This window comes from Oncorhynchus mykiss, chromosome 20 (assembly GCF_057628025.1).
Source record: "Oncorhynchus mykiss isolate SJ-2025 chromosome 20, ASM5762802v1, whole genome shotgun sequence".
Lineage (NCBI taxonomy): Eukaryota > Metazoa > Chordata > Actinopteri > Salmoniformes > Salmonidae > Oncorhynchus > Oncorhynchus mykiss.
The window spans coordinates 49,037,042-49,055,348 of record NC_143041.1 but is presented as its reverse complement, the minus strand read 5'-3'; the positions used below and the strand labels follow the sequence as shown (position 1 = coordinate 49,055,348).

General features: G+C 45.3%; 1 protein-coding gene across 2 annotated transcripts in view; it reads left to right on the top strand.

Moving 5' to 3' along the window:
* Positions 1 to 18,307, top strand: part of LOC110499566 (mechanosensitive cation channel TMEM63B) — an 88,715-nt gene that overhangs the window by 37,799 nt on the left and 32,609 nt on the right. For both annotated transcript variants that reach the window (XM_090213183.1, XM_090213184.1), the window contains 9 exons: positions 2,388 to 2,425; positions 4,659 to 4,801; positions 6,037 to 6,088; positions 6,443 to 6,551; positions 6,823 to 6,893; positions 12,030 to 12,110; positions 12,630 to 12,753; positions 13,409 to 13,542; positions 16,647 to 16,784. In XM_090213183.1, coding sequence (XP_090069309.1) covers positions 2,388 to 2,425; positions 4,659 to 4,801; positions 6,037 to 6,088; positions 6,443 to 6,551; positions 6,823 to 6,893; positions 12,030 to 12,110; positions 12,630 to 12,753; positions 13,409 to 13,542; positions 16,647 to 16,784 — 890 coding nt within the window. The remainder of the gene's footprint in view (positions 1 to 2,387; positions 2,426 to 4,658; positions 4,802 to 6,036; positions 6,089 to 6,442; positions 6,552 to 6,822; positions 6,894 to 12,029; positions 12,111 to 12,629; positions 12,754 to 13,408; positions 13,543 to 16,646; positions 16,785 to 18,307) is intronic.

Sequence of the window (18,307 nt, the reverse complement as noted above, 5' to 3'; positions counted from 1 at the left end):
GATCTAACCTAACCTTCTGCAGATCTGACCTAACCTTCTGCAGATCTGACCTAACCTTCTGCAGATCTGACCTAACCTTCTGCAGATCTGACCTAACCTTCTGCAGATCTGACCTAACCTTCTGCAGATCTAACCTAACCTTCTGCAGATCTAACCTTCTGCAGATCTAACCTTCTGCAGATTTAACCTAACCTTCTGCAGATTTAACCTAACCTTCTGCAGATTTAACCAAACATTCTGCAGATTTAACCAAACCTTCTGCAGATCTAACCAAACCTTCTGCAGATCTAACCTACTGCAGATCTAACCGAACCTACTGCAGATCTAATCTAACCTTCTGCAGATCTAACCTAACCTACTGCAGATCTAACCTAACCTTCTGCAGATCTAACCTACCGCAGATCTAACCTTCTGCAGATCTAACCTAACCTACTGCAGAGGAATGCTGAGAATGCTGTTCATTGACTACAGCTCAGTATTTAACACCATAGTACCCTCCAAACTCGTCATCAGGCTCGAGACCCTGGGTCTCGACCCCGCCCTGTGCAACTGGGTCCAGGACTTCCTGACGGGCCGCCCTTAGGTGGTGAGGGTAGGTAACAACATCTCCACCCCGCTGATCCTGAACACTGGGGCCCCACAAGGGTGCGTTCTCAGCCCTCTCCTGTACTCCCTGTTCACCCACGACTGGGTGGCCATGCCCGCCTCCAACTCAATCATCAAGTTTGCAGACGACACTACAGTGGTAGGCTTGATTACCAACAACGACGAGACTGCCTACAGGGAGGAGGTGAGGGCCCTCGGAGTGTGTTGTCAGGAAAATAACCACACTCAATGTCAACAAAACAAAGGAGATGATTGTGGACTTCAGGAAACAGCAGAGGGAGCAGCCCCCCTATCCACATCGACGGGACAGTAGTGGAGAGGATGGAAAGTTAAGTTCCTCGGCGTACACATCACGGACAAACTAAAATGTTCCACCCACACAGACAGCATCGTGAAGAAGGCGCAGCAGCGCCTCTTCAACCTCAGGAGGCTGAAGAAATTTGGCTTGTCACCAAAAGCACTCATAAACTTCTACAGATGCACAATCGAGAGCATCCTGTCGGACTGTATCACCGCCTGGTACGGCAACTGCTCCGCCCACAACCGTAAGGCTCTCCAGAGGGTAGTGAGGTCCGCACAACGCATCACCGGGGGCAAACTACCTGCCCTCCAGGACACCTACACCACCCAATGTCACAGGATTGCCATAAAGATCATCAAGGACAACAACCACACGAGCCACTGCCTGAGAGACTGAAAAACAGCTTATTTCTCAAGGCCATCAGACTGTTAAACAGCCACCACTAACATTGAGTGGCTGCTGCCAACATACTGACTCAACTCTAGCCACTTTAATAATGGAAAAAATGATGTAATAAATGTATCACTAGCCACTTTATATGTTTTCATACCCTATATTACTCTTCTCATATGTATATGTATATACTGTTTATCTATATCATCTACTGCATCTTTATGTAATACATGTATCACTAGCCACTTTAAACTATGCCACTTTGTTTACATACTCATCTCATATGTATATACTGTACTCGATACCATCTACTGCATCTTGCCTGTGCCGTTCGGCCGTCGCTCATCCTTATATTTATTTATATGTACATATTCTTCTTCATTCCTTTACACTTGTGTGTATAAGGTAGTTGTTGTGAAATTGTTAGGTTATATTACTCGTTGGTTATTACAGCATGGTCAACACTAGAAGCACAAGCATTTCGCTACACTCGCATTAACATCTGCTAACCATGTGTATGTGACAAATACAATTGGATTTGATCTGATCCTAACCTACGATAGACCTGGTCTAACCTACGGCAGGTCTAACCTAACCTTCTGCAGATCTAACCTAACCTACGGCAGATCTACTCTAACCTACGGCAGATCTACTCTAACCTGCAGATCTACTCTAACCTACGGCAGATCTACTCTAACCTACGGCAGATCTACTCTAACCTACGGCAGATCTACTCTAACCTACGGCAGATCTACTCTAACCTGCAGATCTACTCTAACCTACGGCAGATCTACTCTAACCTACGGCAGATCTACTCTAACCTACGGCAGATCTACTCTAACCTACGGCAGATCTACTCTAACCTACGGCAGATCTAACCTAACCTACGGCAGATCTACTCTAACCTACGGCAGATCTACTCTAACCTACGGCAGATCTACTCTAACCTACGGCAGATCTACTCTAACCTACGGCAGATCTACTCTAACCTATGGCAGATTTAATAAATCGAATCTATGACACATCTAATCTACAGCAGGTCTAACCTAATTGACGGCAGATCTAACCTAATCTCTTCTCTCTCTAGGGCTTCTGCTCCTGGTTAACAGCCATCTTCCGGATAAAGTGAGTCTCCCATAAAGTGGGTTGCGTGTGTGTGTGTGTGCGCGTGTGTGTGTTAGAGAGAGAGCGACCGATAATCAGCTGAGACAATATATCGGGCTGATATTGGCCATCAGCTTTTGATAGTCCCTTTACTTAGCAAAACTGCTGCTCTGCTAGCCACCACCCACTGAGGAATGTCTAGCTGGGAAAATCCGCAGCAAACTAGCTCATTCTCCAACCGAAAGATGCACAATTGAGAAACAGATTAATTAAGACAGTGATCAAAATCGATCTCTTGTTGCAAATATTAGTTTAGTGTAATTAATTCACTACTCATTCACTACCAGTGCTTGTTGTGGACGTGCTAGCTAAACAGACCTGTGACCTGTTAGCAAAGATTACGATAACAAACCCTTTCATCTGTGATGTTAGGTAGCTAGCCATATTATCTACTATGCTAGCTAGCTGGCTAGATAAACATATCAGTTAGGAGCTAATGGCCATGCTAGCTAGCTGGCTAGATAAACATATCAGTTAGGAGCTAATGGCCATGCTAGCTAGCTGGCTAGATAAACATATCAGTTAGGAGCTAATGGCCACGCTACCATGCTAGCTAGCTGGCTAGATAAACATATCAGTTAGGAGCTAATGGCCATGCTACCATGCTAGCTAGCTAGCTAGCTAGCTAGATAAACATATCAGTTAGGAGCTAATGGCCACGCTACCATGCTAGCTAGCTGGCTAGATAAACATATCAGTTAGGAGCTAATGGCCACGCTACCATGCTAGCTAGCTGGCTAGATAAACATATCAGTTAGGAGCTAATGGCCATGCTACCATGCTAGCTAGCTGGCTAGATAAACATATCAGTTAGGAGCTAATGGCCATGCTACCATGCTAGCTAGCTGGCTAGATAAACATATCAGTTAGGAGCTAATGGACAATGTAGCTATCCATATTATCTACTATGCTAGCTAGCTGGGACATTTACAGCTTCCAGGAATTGTGTACAGATCCTTGCGACATGGAGCCGTGCATTATCATGCTGAAACATGAGGTGATGGCGGTGGATGAATGGTACAACAATGGGGCCTCAGGATGGTCTCGTAATTGTCTCTGTGCATTCAAATTGCCATCGATAAAATCAATTGTGTTCATTGTCCGATGCCTGCCCAAACCATAACCCCACCTCCACCATGGGGCACTCTGTTTACAACGCTGACATCAGCAAACCGCTCCCCCACGCAACGCAATACACGTGCTCTGCTGTTGTGAGGCCGGTTGGACGTACAGCCAATTTATCTAATACAACCTTATGGTAGAGAAATTAACATTTAATTATCTGGCAACAGCTCTGGTGGACCTTCCTGCAGTCAGCATTTAATTGCTGCTCCCTCAACTTGAGACATCTGTGACAACTACACATTTTAGAATGGCCTTTTATTGTCCCCAGCACAAGGTGCACCCGTGTAATGATCATGCTGTTGAATCAGCTTCTTGATATGCTACACCTGTCAGGTGGATGGATTATCTTGGCAAAGGAGAAATGCTCACTAACAGGGATGTAAACAAATTTGTGCATCAAATTTGAGAGAAATAAGCTGTGCGTATGGAACATTTCTGTGATCTTTTATTTCCGCTCATAAACACTTTACATGTTGCATTTATATTTTTGTTCAGTTTTGTTCCCTTGATCACAAAATCATGACGTTACGTTGAACCCATTTGCATTGAATAGATGTTATTTTATAGTCTCTAACAGCAGTGAACATTTTTAAAACGGCCATTGATTTGACGATTGCTGCGTTAATGCACATTACTGTCTTTGGGAAATGGTGGCATCAACATTTACATATTGAATGATATTGAATATCGGCTTAAAATATCATCACCATCGATCAGCCTCCTTGACCCCCAAAAATCATTATCGGCATCGGCCCTAAAAAACATCTATATCAGTCGTTCTCAAGGTTGTGTGTGTGTGTGTGTGTGTGGTGTGGGGGGGGGTCAGCAAGAGTTAAAATGAGGTTGTAATTAGTCTTTTGTGAGTTTAACTGTCAGTGCCTGTGTTCAGAGCTCTGCACGGCTGGACCCTGGTTAGTATCTTTCTGACTGTGTTCTTGTATAAAATACTCTGTCTCAGTGACTCATGGTTAAATAAAGATTACATTTAAAAAAGACATGCTCTGTCTGTCTGTCTGTGTCTCTCTCTCTGTCTCTCTCTGTCTCTCTGTCTCTCTTGCTCTCTCTCTAGGGATGAGGAGATCAGGGAGAAGTGTGGGGAGGATGCTGTGCACTACCTCTCCTTCCAGAGGCACATCATTGGTCTGCTGGTGGTGGTGGGCGTGCTCTCAGTGGCCATCGTTCTGCCCGTCAACTTCTCAGGAAATCTATTGGGTGAGTGGGGTTTAGGGGACGGGACGGGACTTCAGGAAAGACTTGAGAGACTGTCCAGGACACTAGTCTATCTCCTGTTTCTGTAGTGAGACAGCTTGATGTACCAGGACACCCCCTGGACAGGACACTAGTCTATCTCCTGTTTCTGTAGAGAGGCAGCTTGATGTACCAGGACACCCCCTGGACAGGACACTAGTCTATCTCCTGTTTCTGTAGTGAGACAGCTTGATGTACCAGGACACCCCCTGGACAGGACACTAGTCTGTCTCCTGTTTCTGTAGAGAGACAGCTTGATGTACCAGGACACCCCCTGGACAGGACACTAGTCTATCTCCTGTTCCTGTAGTGAGACAGCTTGATGGACAGGACACCCCCTGGACAGGACACTAGTTTATCTCCTGTTCCTGTAGTGAGACAGCTTGATGTACAGGACACCCCCTGGACAGGACACTAGTCTATCTTAGGGCCTTACCCCCAATCCATCTCCTTTCATGCCAAGCAGAGGAGCATCGGGTCCCATTTTTTTTTTTGTCTTTATGACTTGACCGGGGATTGAACCCCCAACCTTCCAATCTCAGGGTGGACACTAACCACAAGGCCCTTGTGTTAATAAGATAAAGACCTAGAGGTAATTCTAGAAGTGGTGTTATTAGATTATAGACAAACCACCATTAATTACTATCAATGTTCTCCTGTGTAGAAAAAGCTGTGGTCATGCAGGGTAGATTGGACTGAAGCCATTTTAAATATATTATGTGTATCACATGAATTGAATCAGCTCCTTGTGGATTCATTTCCTCACTTTCATATAAAAATCAGATACCACCACAAACTCATCTGAAGACAAAGATGCTGAAACCCACCCATAGAAATATAATGAACTAGAACGTACAGTACATTCACATTCAATAATCCACCCATAGAAATATAATGAACTAGAACGTACATTCACATTCAATAATCCACCCATAGAAATATAAGAACTAGAACGTACATTCACATTCAATAATCCACCCATAGAAATATAATGAACTAGAACGTACATTCCCATTCAATAATCCACCCATAGAAATATAATGAACTAGAACGTACATTCAACAGACACACGTAATGTCCCGTTATTCTCCTGTTTCTGCCCTCTGACCTAACCATTTCCCCACACAGAGAATGATGCAGCGTAATGTCCCGTTATTCTCCTGTTTCTGCCCTCTGACCTAACCATTTTCCCCACACAGAGAATGATGCCTACAGTTTTGGACGTACCACTTTAGCCAATCTGGATGCCAAGTGAGTGATTCTACATTAGTGCTTTATTTAGGTTGCAATTACAGAAGGAATGGTTGGTGCCTGCCTGTCTGCCTGCCTGTCTGCCTGCCTGTCTGTCTGCCTGCCTGTCTTTCTGCCTGCCTGCCTGTCTTTCTGCCTGCCTGCTTGTCTTTCTGCCTGCTTGTCTTTCTGCCTGCCTGTCTTTCTGCCTGCCTGTCTTTCTGCCTGCCTGACTGTCTGTCTGACTAACTGTCTTTCTGCCTGTCTGTCTGTCTGTCTGACTAACTGTGTTTTAATCTGTGTGTGTTTGTCTGTGTGCCTGTCTGTCTGACTAACTGTCTGTGTGCGTGTGTCTGTTTCTGCCCCCCCTCTCAGTAACATGCTGCTGTGGCTCCACACCACCTTTGCGTTCCTCTACCTGTTGCTGACCGTGTACAGCATGAGACGACACACCTCCAAGATGCACTACAGAGAGGACGATCTGGTGGGTGGTATGAGCACACACACACACACACACCTCCAAGATGCACTACAGAGAGGACGATCTGGTGGGTGGTATGAACACACACACACACACACACACACCTCCAAGATGCACTACAGAGAGGACGATCTGGTGGGTGGTATGAGCACACACACACACACACACTCCACCCATTTCCTAAATATCCCTCCACTACCAGGCTGTAGATGTACCAGGTCAATGTGAAAACTCCACTGTATCTTCATTTGTTTGCTCTTTTTTTTATTTTTAGGTGAAACGCACTTTATTTGTCAACGGGATCTCCAAGTATGCAGAGGAGAAGCACATCAAGCAACACTTTGAGTAAGTGCTGTCTGTTTCCTGTAATCTGGCAACACTGAGTAAGTGCTGTCTGTTTCCTGTAATCTGGCAACACTGAGTAAGTGCTGTCTGTTTCCTGTAATCTGGCAACACTTTGAGTAAGTGCTGTCTGTTTCCTGTAATCTGGCAACACTGAGTAAGTGCTGTCTGTTTCCTGTAATCTGGCAACACTTTGAGTAAGTGCTGTCTGTTTCCTGTAATCTGGCAACACTTTGAGTAAGTGCTGTCTGTTTCCTGTAATCTGGCAACACTGAGTAAGTGCTGTCTGTTTCCTGTAATCTGGCAACACTTTGAGTAAGTGCTGTCTGTTTCCTGTAATCTGGCAACACTTTGAGTAAGTGCTGTCTGTTTCCTGTAATCTGGCAACACTTTGAGTAAGTGCTGTCTGTTTCCTGTAATCTGGCAACACTTTGAGTAAGTGCTGTCTGTTTCCTGTAATCTGGCAACACTGAGTAAGTGCTGTCTGTTTCCTGTAATCTGGCAACACTTTGAGTAAGTGCTGTCTGTTTCCTGTAATCTGGCAACACTTTGAGTAAGTGCTGTCTGTTTCCTGTAATCTGGCAACACTTTGAGTAAGTGCTGTCTGTTTCCTGTAATCTGGCAACACTTTGAGTAAGTGCTGTCTGTTTCCTGTAATCTGGCAACACTTTGAGTAAGTGCTGTCTGTTTCCTGTAATCTGGCAACACTTTGAGTAAGTGCTGTCTGTTTCCTGTAATCTGGCAACACTTTGAGTAAGTGCTGTCTGTTTCCTGTAATCTGGCAACACTTTGAGTAAGTGCTGTCTGTTTCCTGTAATCTGGCAACACTTTGAGTAAGTGCTGTCTGTTTCCTGTAATCTGGCAACACTTTGAGTAAGTGCTGTCTGTTTCCTGTAATCTGGCAACACTTTGAGTAAGTGCTGTCTGTTTCCTGTAATCTGGCAACACTTTGAGTAAGTGCTGTCTGTTTCCTGTAATCTGGCAACACTTTGAGTAAGTGCTGTCTGTTTCCTGTAATCTGGCAACACTTTGAGTAAGTGCTGTCTGTTTCCTGTAATCTGGCAACAATGAAACCCATTCCCTAGTAGTCTCTCTGAGAGTAGTCTGTCAACAGGGCTACATTATATTACTTACTTGTCCTGACCCCGTGTGTGTGTGTGTGTGTGTGTGTGTGTGTGTGTGTGTGTGTGTGTGTGTGTGTGTGTGTGTTTGGGTCCATGAGTCCCGGCCCTATACAGACAATAGCAGGCCTATCTGTGTGATTGCTCCTAACAAAAAAAGCCTATGAGCTGAGTCATGTGAGTCGTGTGTTAGGCTGTAGGAGGGGCTGGGGGACACACACTGGGAGGAACCGGGTCGGGGTTAGATCAGCAAATAGTATTACACTAAATCTAATGTTGTTCATCACCGGCAGACGACCGGCTCTTCCCGTGTTCCAGAAATACCTCTTTCTCCTGTAGCCTCGTCTGTCTCTTCACATGTAAAGGAGTGAAGACCCATACTTGTGAGACAGAGAAATGTCAGAGAGAGACTTCAGCCGGAGGGTGGGAGGGAGGGAGAGAGAGGGAGAGAGAGACAGACTTCAGCCAGAGAGAGAGAGAGAGAGAGAGAGAGAGACTTCAGCCAGTGGGAGAGAGAGAGAGACTTCAGCCAGTGGGAGAGAGAGAGAGACTTCAGCCAGTGGGAGAGAGAGAGAGACTTCAGCCAGTGGGAGAGAGAGAGAGACTTCAGCCAGTGGGAGAGAGAGAGACTTCAGCCAGTGGGAGAGAGAGAGACTTCAGCCAGTGGGAGAGAGAGAGAGACTTCAGCCAGTGGGAGAGAGAGAGAGACTTCAGCCAGTGGGAGAGAGAGAGAGACAGACTTCAGCCAGTGGGAGAGAGAGAGACTTCAGCCAGTGGGGGGGGAGGAGAGAGAGAGACCCACGAGATTTGTCCAGTAGCCTCAGGGAGAGACCCACGTGAGGTTTGGCCAGTAGCCTCAGGGAGAGACCCACGTGGGGTTTGGCCAGTAGCCTCAGGGAGAGACCCACGTGGGGTTTGGCCAGTAGCCTCAGGGAGAGACCCACGTGGGGTTTGGCCAGTAGCCTCAGGGAGAGACCCACGTGAGGTTTGGCCAGTAGCCTAGTGAGAGACCCACGTGAGGTTTGGCCAGTAGCCTCAGAGAGAGACCCACGTGAGGTTTGGCCAGTAGCCTCAGAGAGAGACCCACGTGAGGTTTGGCCAGTAGCCTAGTGAGAGACCCACGTGAGGTTTGGCCAGTAGCCTAGTGAGAGACCCACGTGAGGTTTGTCCAGTAGCCTCAGAGAGAGACCCACGTGAGGTTTGGCCAGTAGCCTCAGAGAGAGACCCACGTGAGATTTGGCCGGTAGCCTCAGAGAGAGACCCACGTGAGATTTGGCCGGTAGCCTCAGAGAGAGACAGAGAGCCATGTGTGACACCTTAGGACAGGAAACCAATGTAATTCATCCTATTGAATGTTTTTGATGTAATAAAATGTCATTGGATTACAGTCCTGTAATAGTGAAGATGATAAAATGTCATTAGATCACTAGAATAAGGAGGCTGCATCATGTCCTCAATTTTGACAGGCTTTGTATGTGAATCTAATCCAACTCTCTGTCATCGTGTTGTCGTCCTGTACAGTTTAGTGGCTGTGGTCACTGTGAGAAAGAAACAGAATGACTAGAACAGACATCGCCTTTCACATTCAAGGGCAACTCCACCACTTCTCAACCTTCTGTTCATTATCTCAGCACCAAATCAGTCTATAAATGAAAACAGCATGTTTCTGTTCATTATCTCAGCACCAAACCAGAGTCTATATATGAACACAGCATGTTTCTGTTCATTATCTCAGCACCAAACCAGAGTCTATATATGTACACAGCATGTTTCTGTTCATTATCTCAGCACCAAACCAGAGTCTATATATGAACACAGCATGTTTCTGTTCATTATCTCAGCACCAAACCAGAGTCTATATATGTACACAGCATGTTTCTGTTCATTATCTCAGCACCAAACCAGAGTCTATATATGAAAACAGCATGTTCCTGTTCATTATCTCAGCACCAAACCAGAGTCTATATATGAACACAGCATGTTTCTGTTCATTATCTCAGCACCAAACCAGAGTCTATATATGAAAACAGCATGTTCCTGTTCATTATCTCAGCAACAAACCAGTCTATATATGAACACAGCATGTTTCTGTTCATTATCTCAGCACCAAACCAGAGTCTATATATGAAAACAGCATGTTCCTGTTCATTATCTCAGCAACAAACCAGTCTATATATGAACACAGCATGTTTCTGTTCATTATCTCAGCACCAAACCAGAGTCTATATATCCTTCTCTGTGACGTCACAGGGTGGGATTAAAAATTTAAAAAACTGATTTTTCAAAACCAGCAACGGATTTCTAGTCCAAGGGAGGGTATTTCCTGTCTCCCCCCACAGTACTGCCGATGTCATGGTGTGTGTAACTTCTAGTCCAAGGGAGGGTATTTCCTGTCTCCCCCCACAGTACTGCCGATGTCATGGTGTGTGTAACTTCTAGTCCAAGAGGAGGGTATTTCCTGTCTCTCTCCACAGTACTGCCGATGTCATGGTGTGTGTAACTTCTAGTCCAAGGGAGGGTATTTCCTGTCTCCCCCCACAGTACTGCCGATGTCATGGTGTGTGTAACTTCTAGTCCAAGGGAGGGTATTTCCTGTCTCCCCCCACAGTACTGCCGATGTCATGGTGTGTGTAACTTCTAGTCCAAGGGAGGGTATTTCCTGTCTCCCCCCACAGTACTGCCAATCTCATGGTGTGTGTAACTTCTAGTCCAAGGGAGGGTATTTCCTGTCTCCCCCCACAGTACTGCCGATGTCATGGTGTGTGTAACTTCTAGTCCAAGGGAGGGTATTTCCTGTCTCCCCCCACAGTACTGCCGATGTCATGGTGTGTGTAACTTCTAGTCCAAGGGAGGGTATTTCCTGTCTCCCCCCACAGTACTGCCGATGTCATGGTGTGTGTAACTTCTAGTCCAAGGGAGGGTATTTCCTGTCTCCCCCCACAGTACTGCCGATGTCATGGTGTGTGTAACTTCTAGTCCAAGGGAGGGTATTTCCTGTCTCCCCCCACAGTACTGCCGATGTCATGGTGTGTGTAACTTCTAGTCCAAGGGAGGGTATTTCCTGTCTCTCTCCACAGTACTGCCGATGTCATGGTGTGTGTAACTTCTAGTCCAAGAGGAGGGTATTTCCTGTCTCCCCCCACAGTACTGCCGATGTCATGGTGTGTGTAACTTCTAGTCCAAGGGAGGGTATTTCCTGTCTCTCTCCACAGTACTGCCGATGTCGTGGTGTGTGTAACTTCTAGTCCAAGGGAGGGTATTTCCTGTCTCCCCCCACAGTACTGCCGATGTCGTGGTGTGTGTAACTTCTAGTCCAAGGGAGGGTATTTCCTGTCTCCCCCCACAGTACTGCCGATGTCATGGTGTGTGTAACTTCTAGTCCAAGGGAGGGTATTTCCTGTCTCTCTCCACAGTACTGCCGATGTCATGGTGTGTGTAACTTTTTGCCGATGTCATCAGGTAGAGATTTTGAACTTCACATTTTTTTTCCTACAAAACATAGAAACGTTCCGTTTTTGTTGACACTGTTGGAGATAATGAGGTTGGAAAGTGGTGGAGTTTAACCTTTAACCTCCTGTGCTGGGCGGCCCTGTGTCCGAATTGAGTGTACCTATGTGCGTACTCTCTAAATTCAGTGGTCTAAGACCTCTGGGTTATGGGCTAGGGGTTGACCACCTCCCCCATTCTAGTCATTCTATTTCTACTGTGTCTGTGATACATGTGTTCCTCAGTCGGTAGAGCATGGTGCTTGCAAACGTCAAGGGTCGTGGGTTCAATTCCCGCAGGCGCAAACCACATGGGGGGGGGGGGGGGGGATTATTGACGTGTGATTAAGGTGCTTTGGATAAAAGCGTCTGTTCAATGGCAATATATTATAGTACTGAGACATCAGAGAGACTTCAGCCAGTTCGAAAGACCTGCTGTAGACTTCTACATACAGATTTCTCTGTTTCTATAACTTGAATCTTTCCCATCTCTTCTGTGTCTCTTCCGTCTGTCTTTCTCTCTCTCCGTACAGACAGGCCTATGAAAACTGCTGTGTTCTCGAGGCTCGTATCTGCTACGATGTGGCCAAGCTGATGTCGCTCAACTCAGAAAGGTAAAGTCGTTTCTCTGCTTGACTGTGTCACTGTCTGTAGCAATACCATAGGACGCGACTTGGATATAACCTGTTTTTTTTTTTGCATGGACATTGCCATTTGAGGGATTCCACCATTTTAAAGTAGTCAACTTGGTGGGGATTCCTATAGGTTAGGAGCGGTCAGCCAATGATCAGATATCCTTGTGTTTTTCAAATGGGGTATTATGGTTTGTAAATGGCTTTAAGCTATATCACTGCCATCTAGTGGCCACTATATATAAATCACACAATATTTGTTTCAGCACTTCAGCACTGCAAGTGGCGGTAACTCATCAATATTAACGTTACACTTTTATCAACCAAAGAAAAATACAAAAATGGACTACTTTAAAATGGAGATGGCCTAAACGTCGCTGCCCGTGCTGTGTCACAGACGCCATAATGGCACAGATTCAAAGATGAGACCTCTTGTGTATTTGGTCATGTGATATGATCATGCGTGCTGTCATGTGACATGGTCATGTGTTCTGTAAACAGGAAGAAGACCGCGCGTAGCAAGAAGTTCTTTACAGACCTGCAGTCCAAGGAGCACATCCCCACCATGATCAACCCCAAACCCTGTGGTCATCTCTGCTGCTGTATTATCAAGGGCTGTGAGCAGGTGGGACGAGCATCTCAAATTATACCAGAGACATACCCCCGAGATCTGAGAGTCTATGATATGTTTCCAACCCCTAGCCCATAACCCCGAGGTCAAGGTGTCCAACCCCTAGCCCATAACCCCGAGGTCTAGGTGTCCAACCCCTAGCCCATAACACCGAGGTCTAGGTGTCTAACCCCTAGCCCATAACCCAGAGGTCTAGGTGTCCAACCCCTAGCCCATAACCCAGAGGTCTAGGTGTCCAACCCCTAGCCCAGAGGTCTAGGTGTCCAACCCCTAGCCCAGAGGTCTAGGTGTCCAACCCATAACCCAGAGGTCTAGGTGTCCAACCCATAACCCAGAGGTCTAGGTGTCCAACCCATAACCCAGAGGTCTAGGTGTCCAACCCATAACCCAGAGGTCTAGGTGTCCAACCCATAACCCAGAGGTCTAGGTGTCCAACCCATAACCCAGAGGGCTAGGTGTCCAACCCATAACCCAGAGGGCTAGGTGTCCAACCCATAACCCAGAGGGCAAGGTGTCCAACCCATAACCCAGAGGGCTAGGCTACACCAAGCTAGAAGCCCCCTAACTAACCATCTCTATTCTACAGGAGGAGGCAGTTAGTTACTACACCAAGCTAGAAGCCCCCTAACTAACCATCTCTATTCTACAGGAGGAGGCAGTTAGTTACTACACCAAGCTGGAGTCCAAGCTGAAGGAGGAGTACAGGAAGGAGAAAGAGAAGGTCAACAGTAAACCGCTGGGAATGGCCTTCGTTACCTTCCAGAACGAAGCCATGACCGCTATGTAAGAGAGAGTGAGACAGTATATGTTTGAATTTGTGACGGAAATAAATGGAATGAGATGTTAAGTGGGAATGGTAGTGTTAAGTGGGAATGGTAGTGTTAAGTGGGAATGGTAGTGTTAAGTGGGAATGGTAGTGTTAAGTGGGAATGGTAGTGTTAAGTGGGAATGGTAGTGTTAAGTGGGAATGGTAGTGTTAAGTGGGAATGGTAGTGTTAAGTGGGAATGGTAGTGTTAGTGGGAATGGTAGTGTTAGTGGGAATGGTAAGTTTGAATGGTAGTGTTAGTGGGAATGGTAGTGTTAGTGGGAATGGTAGTGCTAGTGGGAATGGTAAGTTTGAATGTTAGTGGGAATGGTAGTGTTAGTGGGAATGGTAAGTTTGAATGGTAGTGTTAGTGGGAATGGTAGTGTTAGTGGGAATGGTAGTGTTAGTGGGAATGGTAGTGTTAGTGGGAATGGTAAGTTGGAATGGTAGTGTTATTGGGAATGGTAGTGTTAGTGGGAATGGTAAGTTGGAATGGTAGCGTTATTGGGAATGGTAGTGTCAGTGGGAATGGTAAGTTGGAATGGTAGTGTTAGTGGGAATGGTAAGTTGCAATGGTAGTGTTAGTGGGAATGGTAGTGTTAGTGGGAATGGTAAGTTGCAATGGTAGTGTTATTGGGAATGGTAGTGTTAGTGGGAATGGTAAGTTTGAATGGTAGTGTTAGTGGGAATGGTAAGTTTGAATGGTAGTGTTAGTGGGAATGGTAGTGTTAGTGGGAATGGTAAGTTGCAATGGTAGTGTTATTGGGAATGGTAGTGTTAGTGGGAATGGTAAGTTGGAATGGTAGCGTTATTGGGAATGGTAGTGTCAGTGGGAATGGTAAGTTGGAATGGTAGTGTTAGTGGGAATGGTAAGTTGCAATGGTAGTGTTAGTGGGAATGGTAGTGTTAGTGGGAATGGTAGTGTTAGTGGGAATGGTAGTGTTAGTGGGAATGGTAGTGTTAGTGGGAATGGTAGTGTTAGTGGGAATGGTAGTGTTAGTGGGAATCGTAAGTTGGAATGGTAGTGTTAGTGGGAATGGTAGTGTTAGTGGGAATGGTAGTGCTAGTGGGAATGGTAGTGTTAGTGGGAATGTTAGTGGGAATGGTAGTGTTAGTGGGAATGGTAAGTTGGAATGGTAAGTTGGAATGGTAGTGTTAGTGGGAATGGTAGTGTTAGTGGGAATGGTAGTGTTAGTGGGAATGTTAGTGGGAATGGTAGTGTTAGTGGGAATGGTAAGTTGGAATGGTAAGTTGGAATGGTAGTGTTAGTGGGAATGGTAAGTGGGAATGGGAAGTTGGAATGGTAAGTTGCAATGGTAGTGTTAGTGGGAATGGTAAGTGGGAATGGTAAGTTGGAATGGTAGTGTTAGTGGGAATGGTAGTGTTAGTGGGAATGGTAGTGTTAGTGGGAATCGTAAGTTGGAATGGTAGTGTTAGTGGGAATGGTAGTGTTAGTGGGAATGTTAGTGGGAATGGTAGTGTTAGTGGGAATGGTAGTGTTAGTGGGAATCGTAAGTTGGAATGGTAGTGTTAGTGGGAATGGTAGTGTTAGTGGGAATGTTAGTGGGAATGGTAGTGTTAGTGGGAATGTTAGTGGGAATGGTAGTGTTATTGGGAATGGTAGTGTTATTGGGAATGGTAGTGTTAGTGGGAATGGTAGTGTTAGTGGGAATGGTAAGTGGGAATGGTAGTGTTAGTGGGAATGGTAAGTGGGAATGGTAGTGTTAGTGGGAGTGGTAGTGTTAGTGGGAATGGTTAGTGGGAATGGTTAGTGGGAATGGTAGTTAGTGGGAATGGTAGGTGGGAATGGTAGTGTTAGTGGGAATGGTAGTGTTGGTGGGAATGGTAGTGTTAGTGGGAATGGTAGTGTTAGTGGGAATGGTAGTGTTAGTGTTAGTGGGAATGGTAGTGTTAGTGGGAATGGTAGTGTTAGTGGGAATGGTAGTGTTAGTGGGAATGGTAGTGTTAGTGGGAATGGTAGTGTTAGTAGGAATGGTAGTGTTAGTGGGAATGGTAGTGTTAGTGGGAATGTTAGTGGGAATGGTAGTGTTAGTGGGAATGGTAGTGTTAGTGTTAGTGGGAATGTTAGTGGGAATGGTAGTGTTAGTAGGAATGGTAGTGTTAGTAGGAATGGTAGTGTTAGTAGGAATGGTAGTGTTAGTGGGAATGGTAGTGTTAGTGTTAGTGGGAATGGTAGTGTTAGTGGGAATGGTAGTGTTAGTGGGAATGGTAGTGTTAGTAGGAATGGTAGTGTTAGTGGGAATGGTAGTGTTAGTGGGAATGGTAGTGTTAGTGGGAATGGTAGTGTTAGTGTTAGTGGGAATGTTAGTGGGAATGTTAGTGGGAATGGTAGTGTTAGTAGGAATGGTAGTGTTAGTAGGAATGGTAGTGTTAGTAGGAATGGTAGTGTTAGTGGGAATGGTAGTGTTAGTGTTAGTGGGAATGGTAGTGTTAGTGGGAATGGTAGTGTTAGTGGGAATGGTAGTGTTAGTGGGAATGGTAGTGTTAGTGTTAGTGGGAATGGTAGTGTTAGTGTTAGTGGGAATGGTAGTGTTAGTGTTAGTGGGAATGGTAGTGTTAGTGGGAATGGTAGTGTTAGTAGGAATGGTAGTGTTAGTGGGAATGGTAGTGTTAGTGTTAGTGGGAATGGTAGTGTTAGTGTTAGTGGGAATGGTAGTGTTAGTGTTAGTGGGAATGGTAGTGTTAGTGGGAATGGTAGTGTTAGTGGGAATGGTAGTGTTAGTGGGAATGGTAGTGTTAGTGGGAATGGTAGTGTTAGTTGGAATGGTAGTGTTAGTGGGAATGGTAGTGTTAGTGGGAATGGTAGTGTTAGTGGGAATGGTAGTGTTAGTGGGAATGGTAGTGTTAGTTGGAATGGTAGTGTTAGTGGGAATGGTAGTGTTAGTGGGAATGGTAGTGTTAGTGGGAATGGTAGTGTTAGTGGGAATGGTAGTGTTAGTGGGAATGGTAGTGTTACTCTGCTATTGGAATGAATGTGAGAAAGCTGGAAATCAAGGTTTGTCTTGTTGTGCGTTTTGTAACCATTAATCAAGGCATCTTTGTAAATGTTTCCCTGTTCAGTATCCTGAAGGACTACAATGCTTGTAAGTGTCAGGGCTGCCACTGTCGGAGGGAACCCAGGTCTTCTTCCTTCAGCCAGCACCTTCACACATATTCCTGGACGGTCGGCTACGCACCAGACCCACAGAACGTCTACTGGTGAGAACACACATACACAGAGGATGGGATCATCATTTGGGTTCCAGGATCCTTTCACAGCATTATAAGGCTGTGTTGAGACAATGACTTATCAATGACCCAGGTCCAGTCCAGCTCAGTTAATCCCTACCATTGTAACGCAGGATCCTGGATCCTTTCACAGCATTATAAGGCTGCGTTGAGACAATGACTTATCAATGACCCAGGTCCAGCTCAGTTAATCCCTACCATTGTAACGCAGGAGCCAGGATCCTTTCACAGCATTATAAGGCTGTGTTGAGACAATGACTTATCAATGACCCAGGTCCAGCTCAGTTAATCCCTACCGTCGTCTTAATGCTTCAGTACATCTACATTATACCAGGGGCGTTGGTAGACACAATGTAAGTAACCTCATTTATGGCCCTGAATGCCTCTGCTGATCCTACAGCTATTGTATGCAGTAATCATGTGCCTATGAACCAGAGTTATACTGTTAGCACTGAGGGGGTGTGTCCTAGTAGGAAGACCACTGAGGGGGTGTGTCCTAGTAGGAAGACCACTGAGGGGGTGTGTCCTAGTAGGAAGACCACTGTGTGCAGCCCACCCTGCACTAACATAAACAACATGAGCATGTCTACCAATGAAAAACAATCAAGCATCCCAGAAAAGTGCAAAAAATGGCCCACGTTAACATATGTAGCTTAAACAAGGTTCATGAAATCAATAACTTGCTTGTAAACAGATGACATTCATATTCTGATCTCTGAAACTCACTTAGATAATACCTTTGATACAGTGGTAGCAATACAAGGTTATAACATCTACAGAAAATACAGAAATGTCAAAGGAGGTGGAGGTGTTATATTATATATATGTTTATATAATTATATACATTATATATAATGTTTATATATTTATATTCCTGTGAAGCTTAGAGACGATCATGTTAAATACTGTTGAAGTAATATGGCTACAGGTTCATCTGTATAACGTGTGAAATGCTTGATATTTTTACATTTATTTTACCTTTATTTAACGAGGCAAGTCAGTTAAGAACAAATTCTTATTTTCAATGACGGCCTAGGAACAGTGGGTTAACTTCCTTGTTCAGGAGCAGAACGACAGCTCAGGGATTCGATCCTGCAACCTTCCGGTTACTAGTCCAACGCTCTAACCACTAGGCTATCTGCCGCCCCAAATGGGTAATATATGTGGTGTCAACAGAAAGGTATATTTTCTGGGTGATTTAGATATTCATCAAGCTGCCCAGTCAAGAAAACGCTTCAAACTGTAACTAGTGCCTGCAGCCTGGTTCAGGTTATCAGTCAACCTACCAGGGTATTTACAAACAACCTGGTTCAGGTTATCAGTCAACCTACCAGGGTAGTTACAAACAGCCTGGTTCAGGTTATCAGTCAACCTACCAGGGTAGTTAGAAACAACCTGGTTCAGGTTATCAGTCAACCTACCAGGGTAGTTACAAACAGTACAGGAATGAAATCATCAACATGTATTGATCACATCTTTATTAACACTGCAGA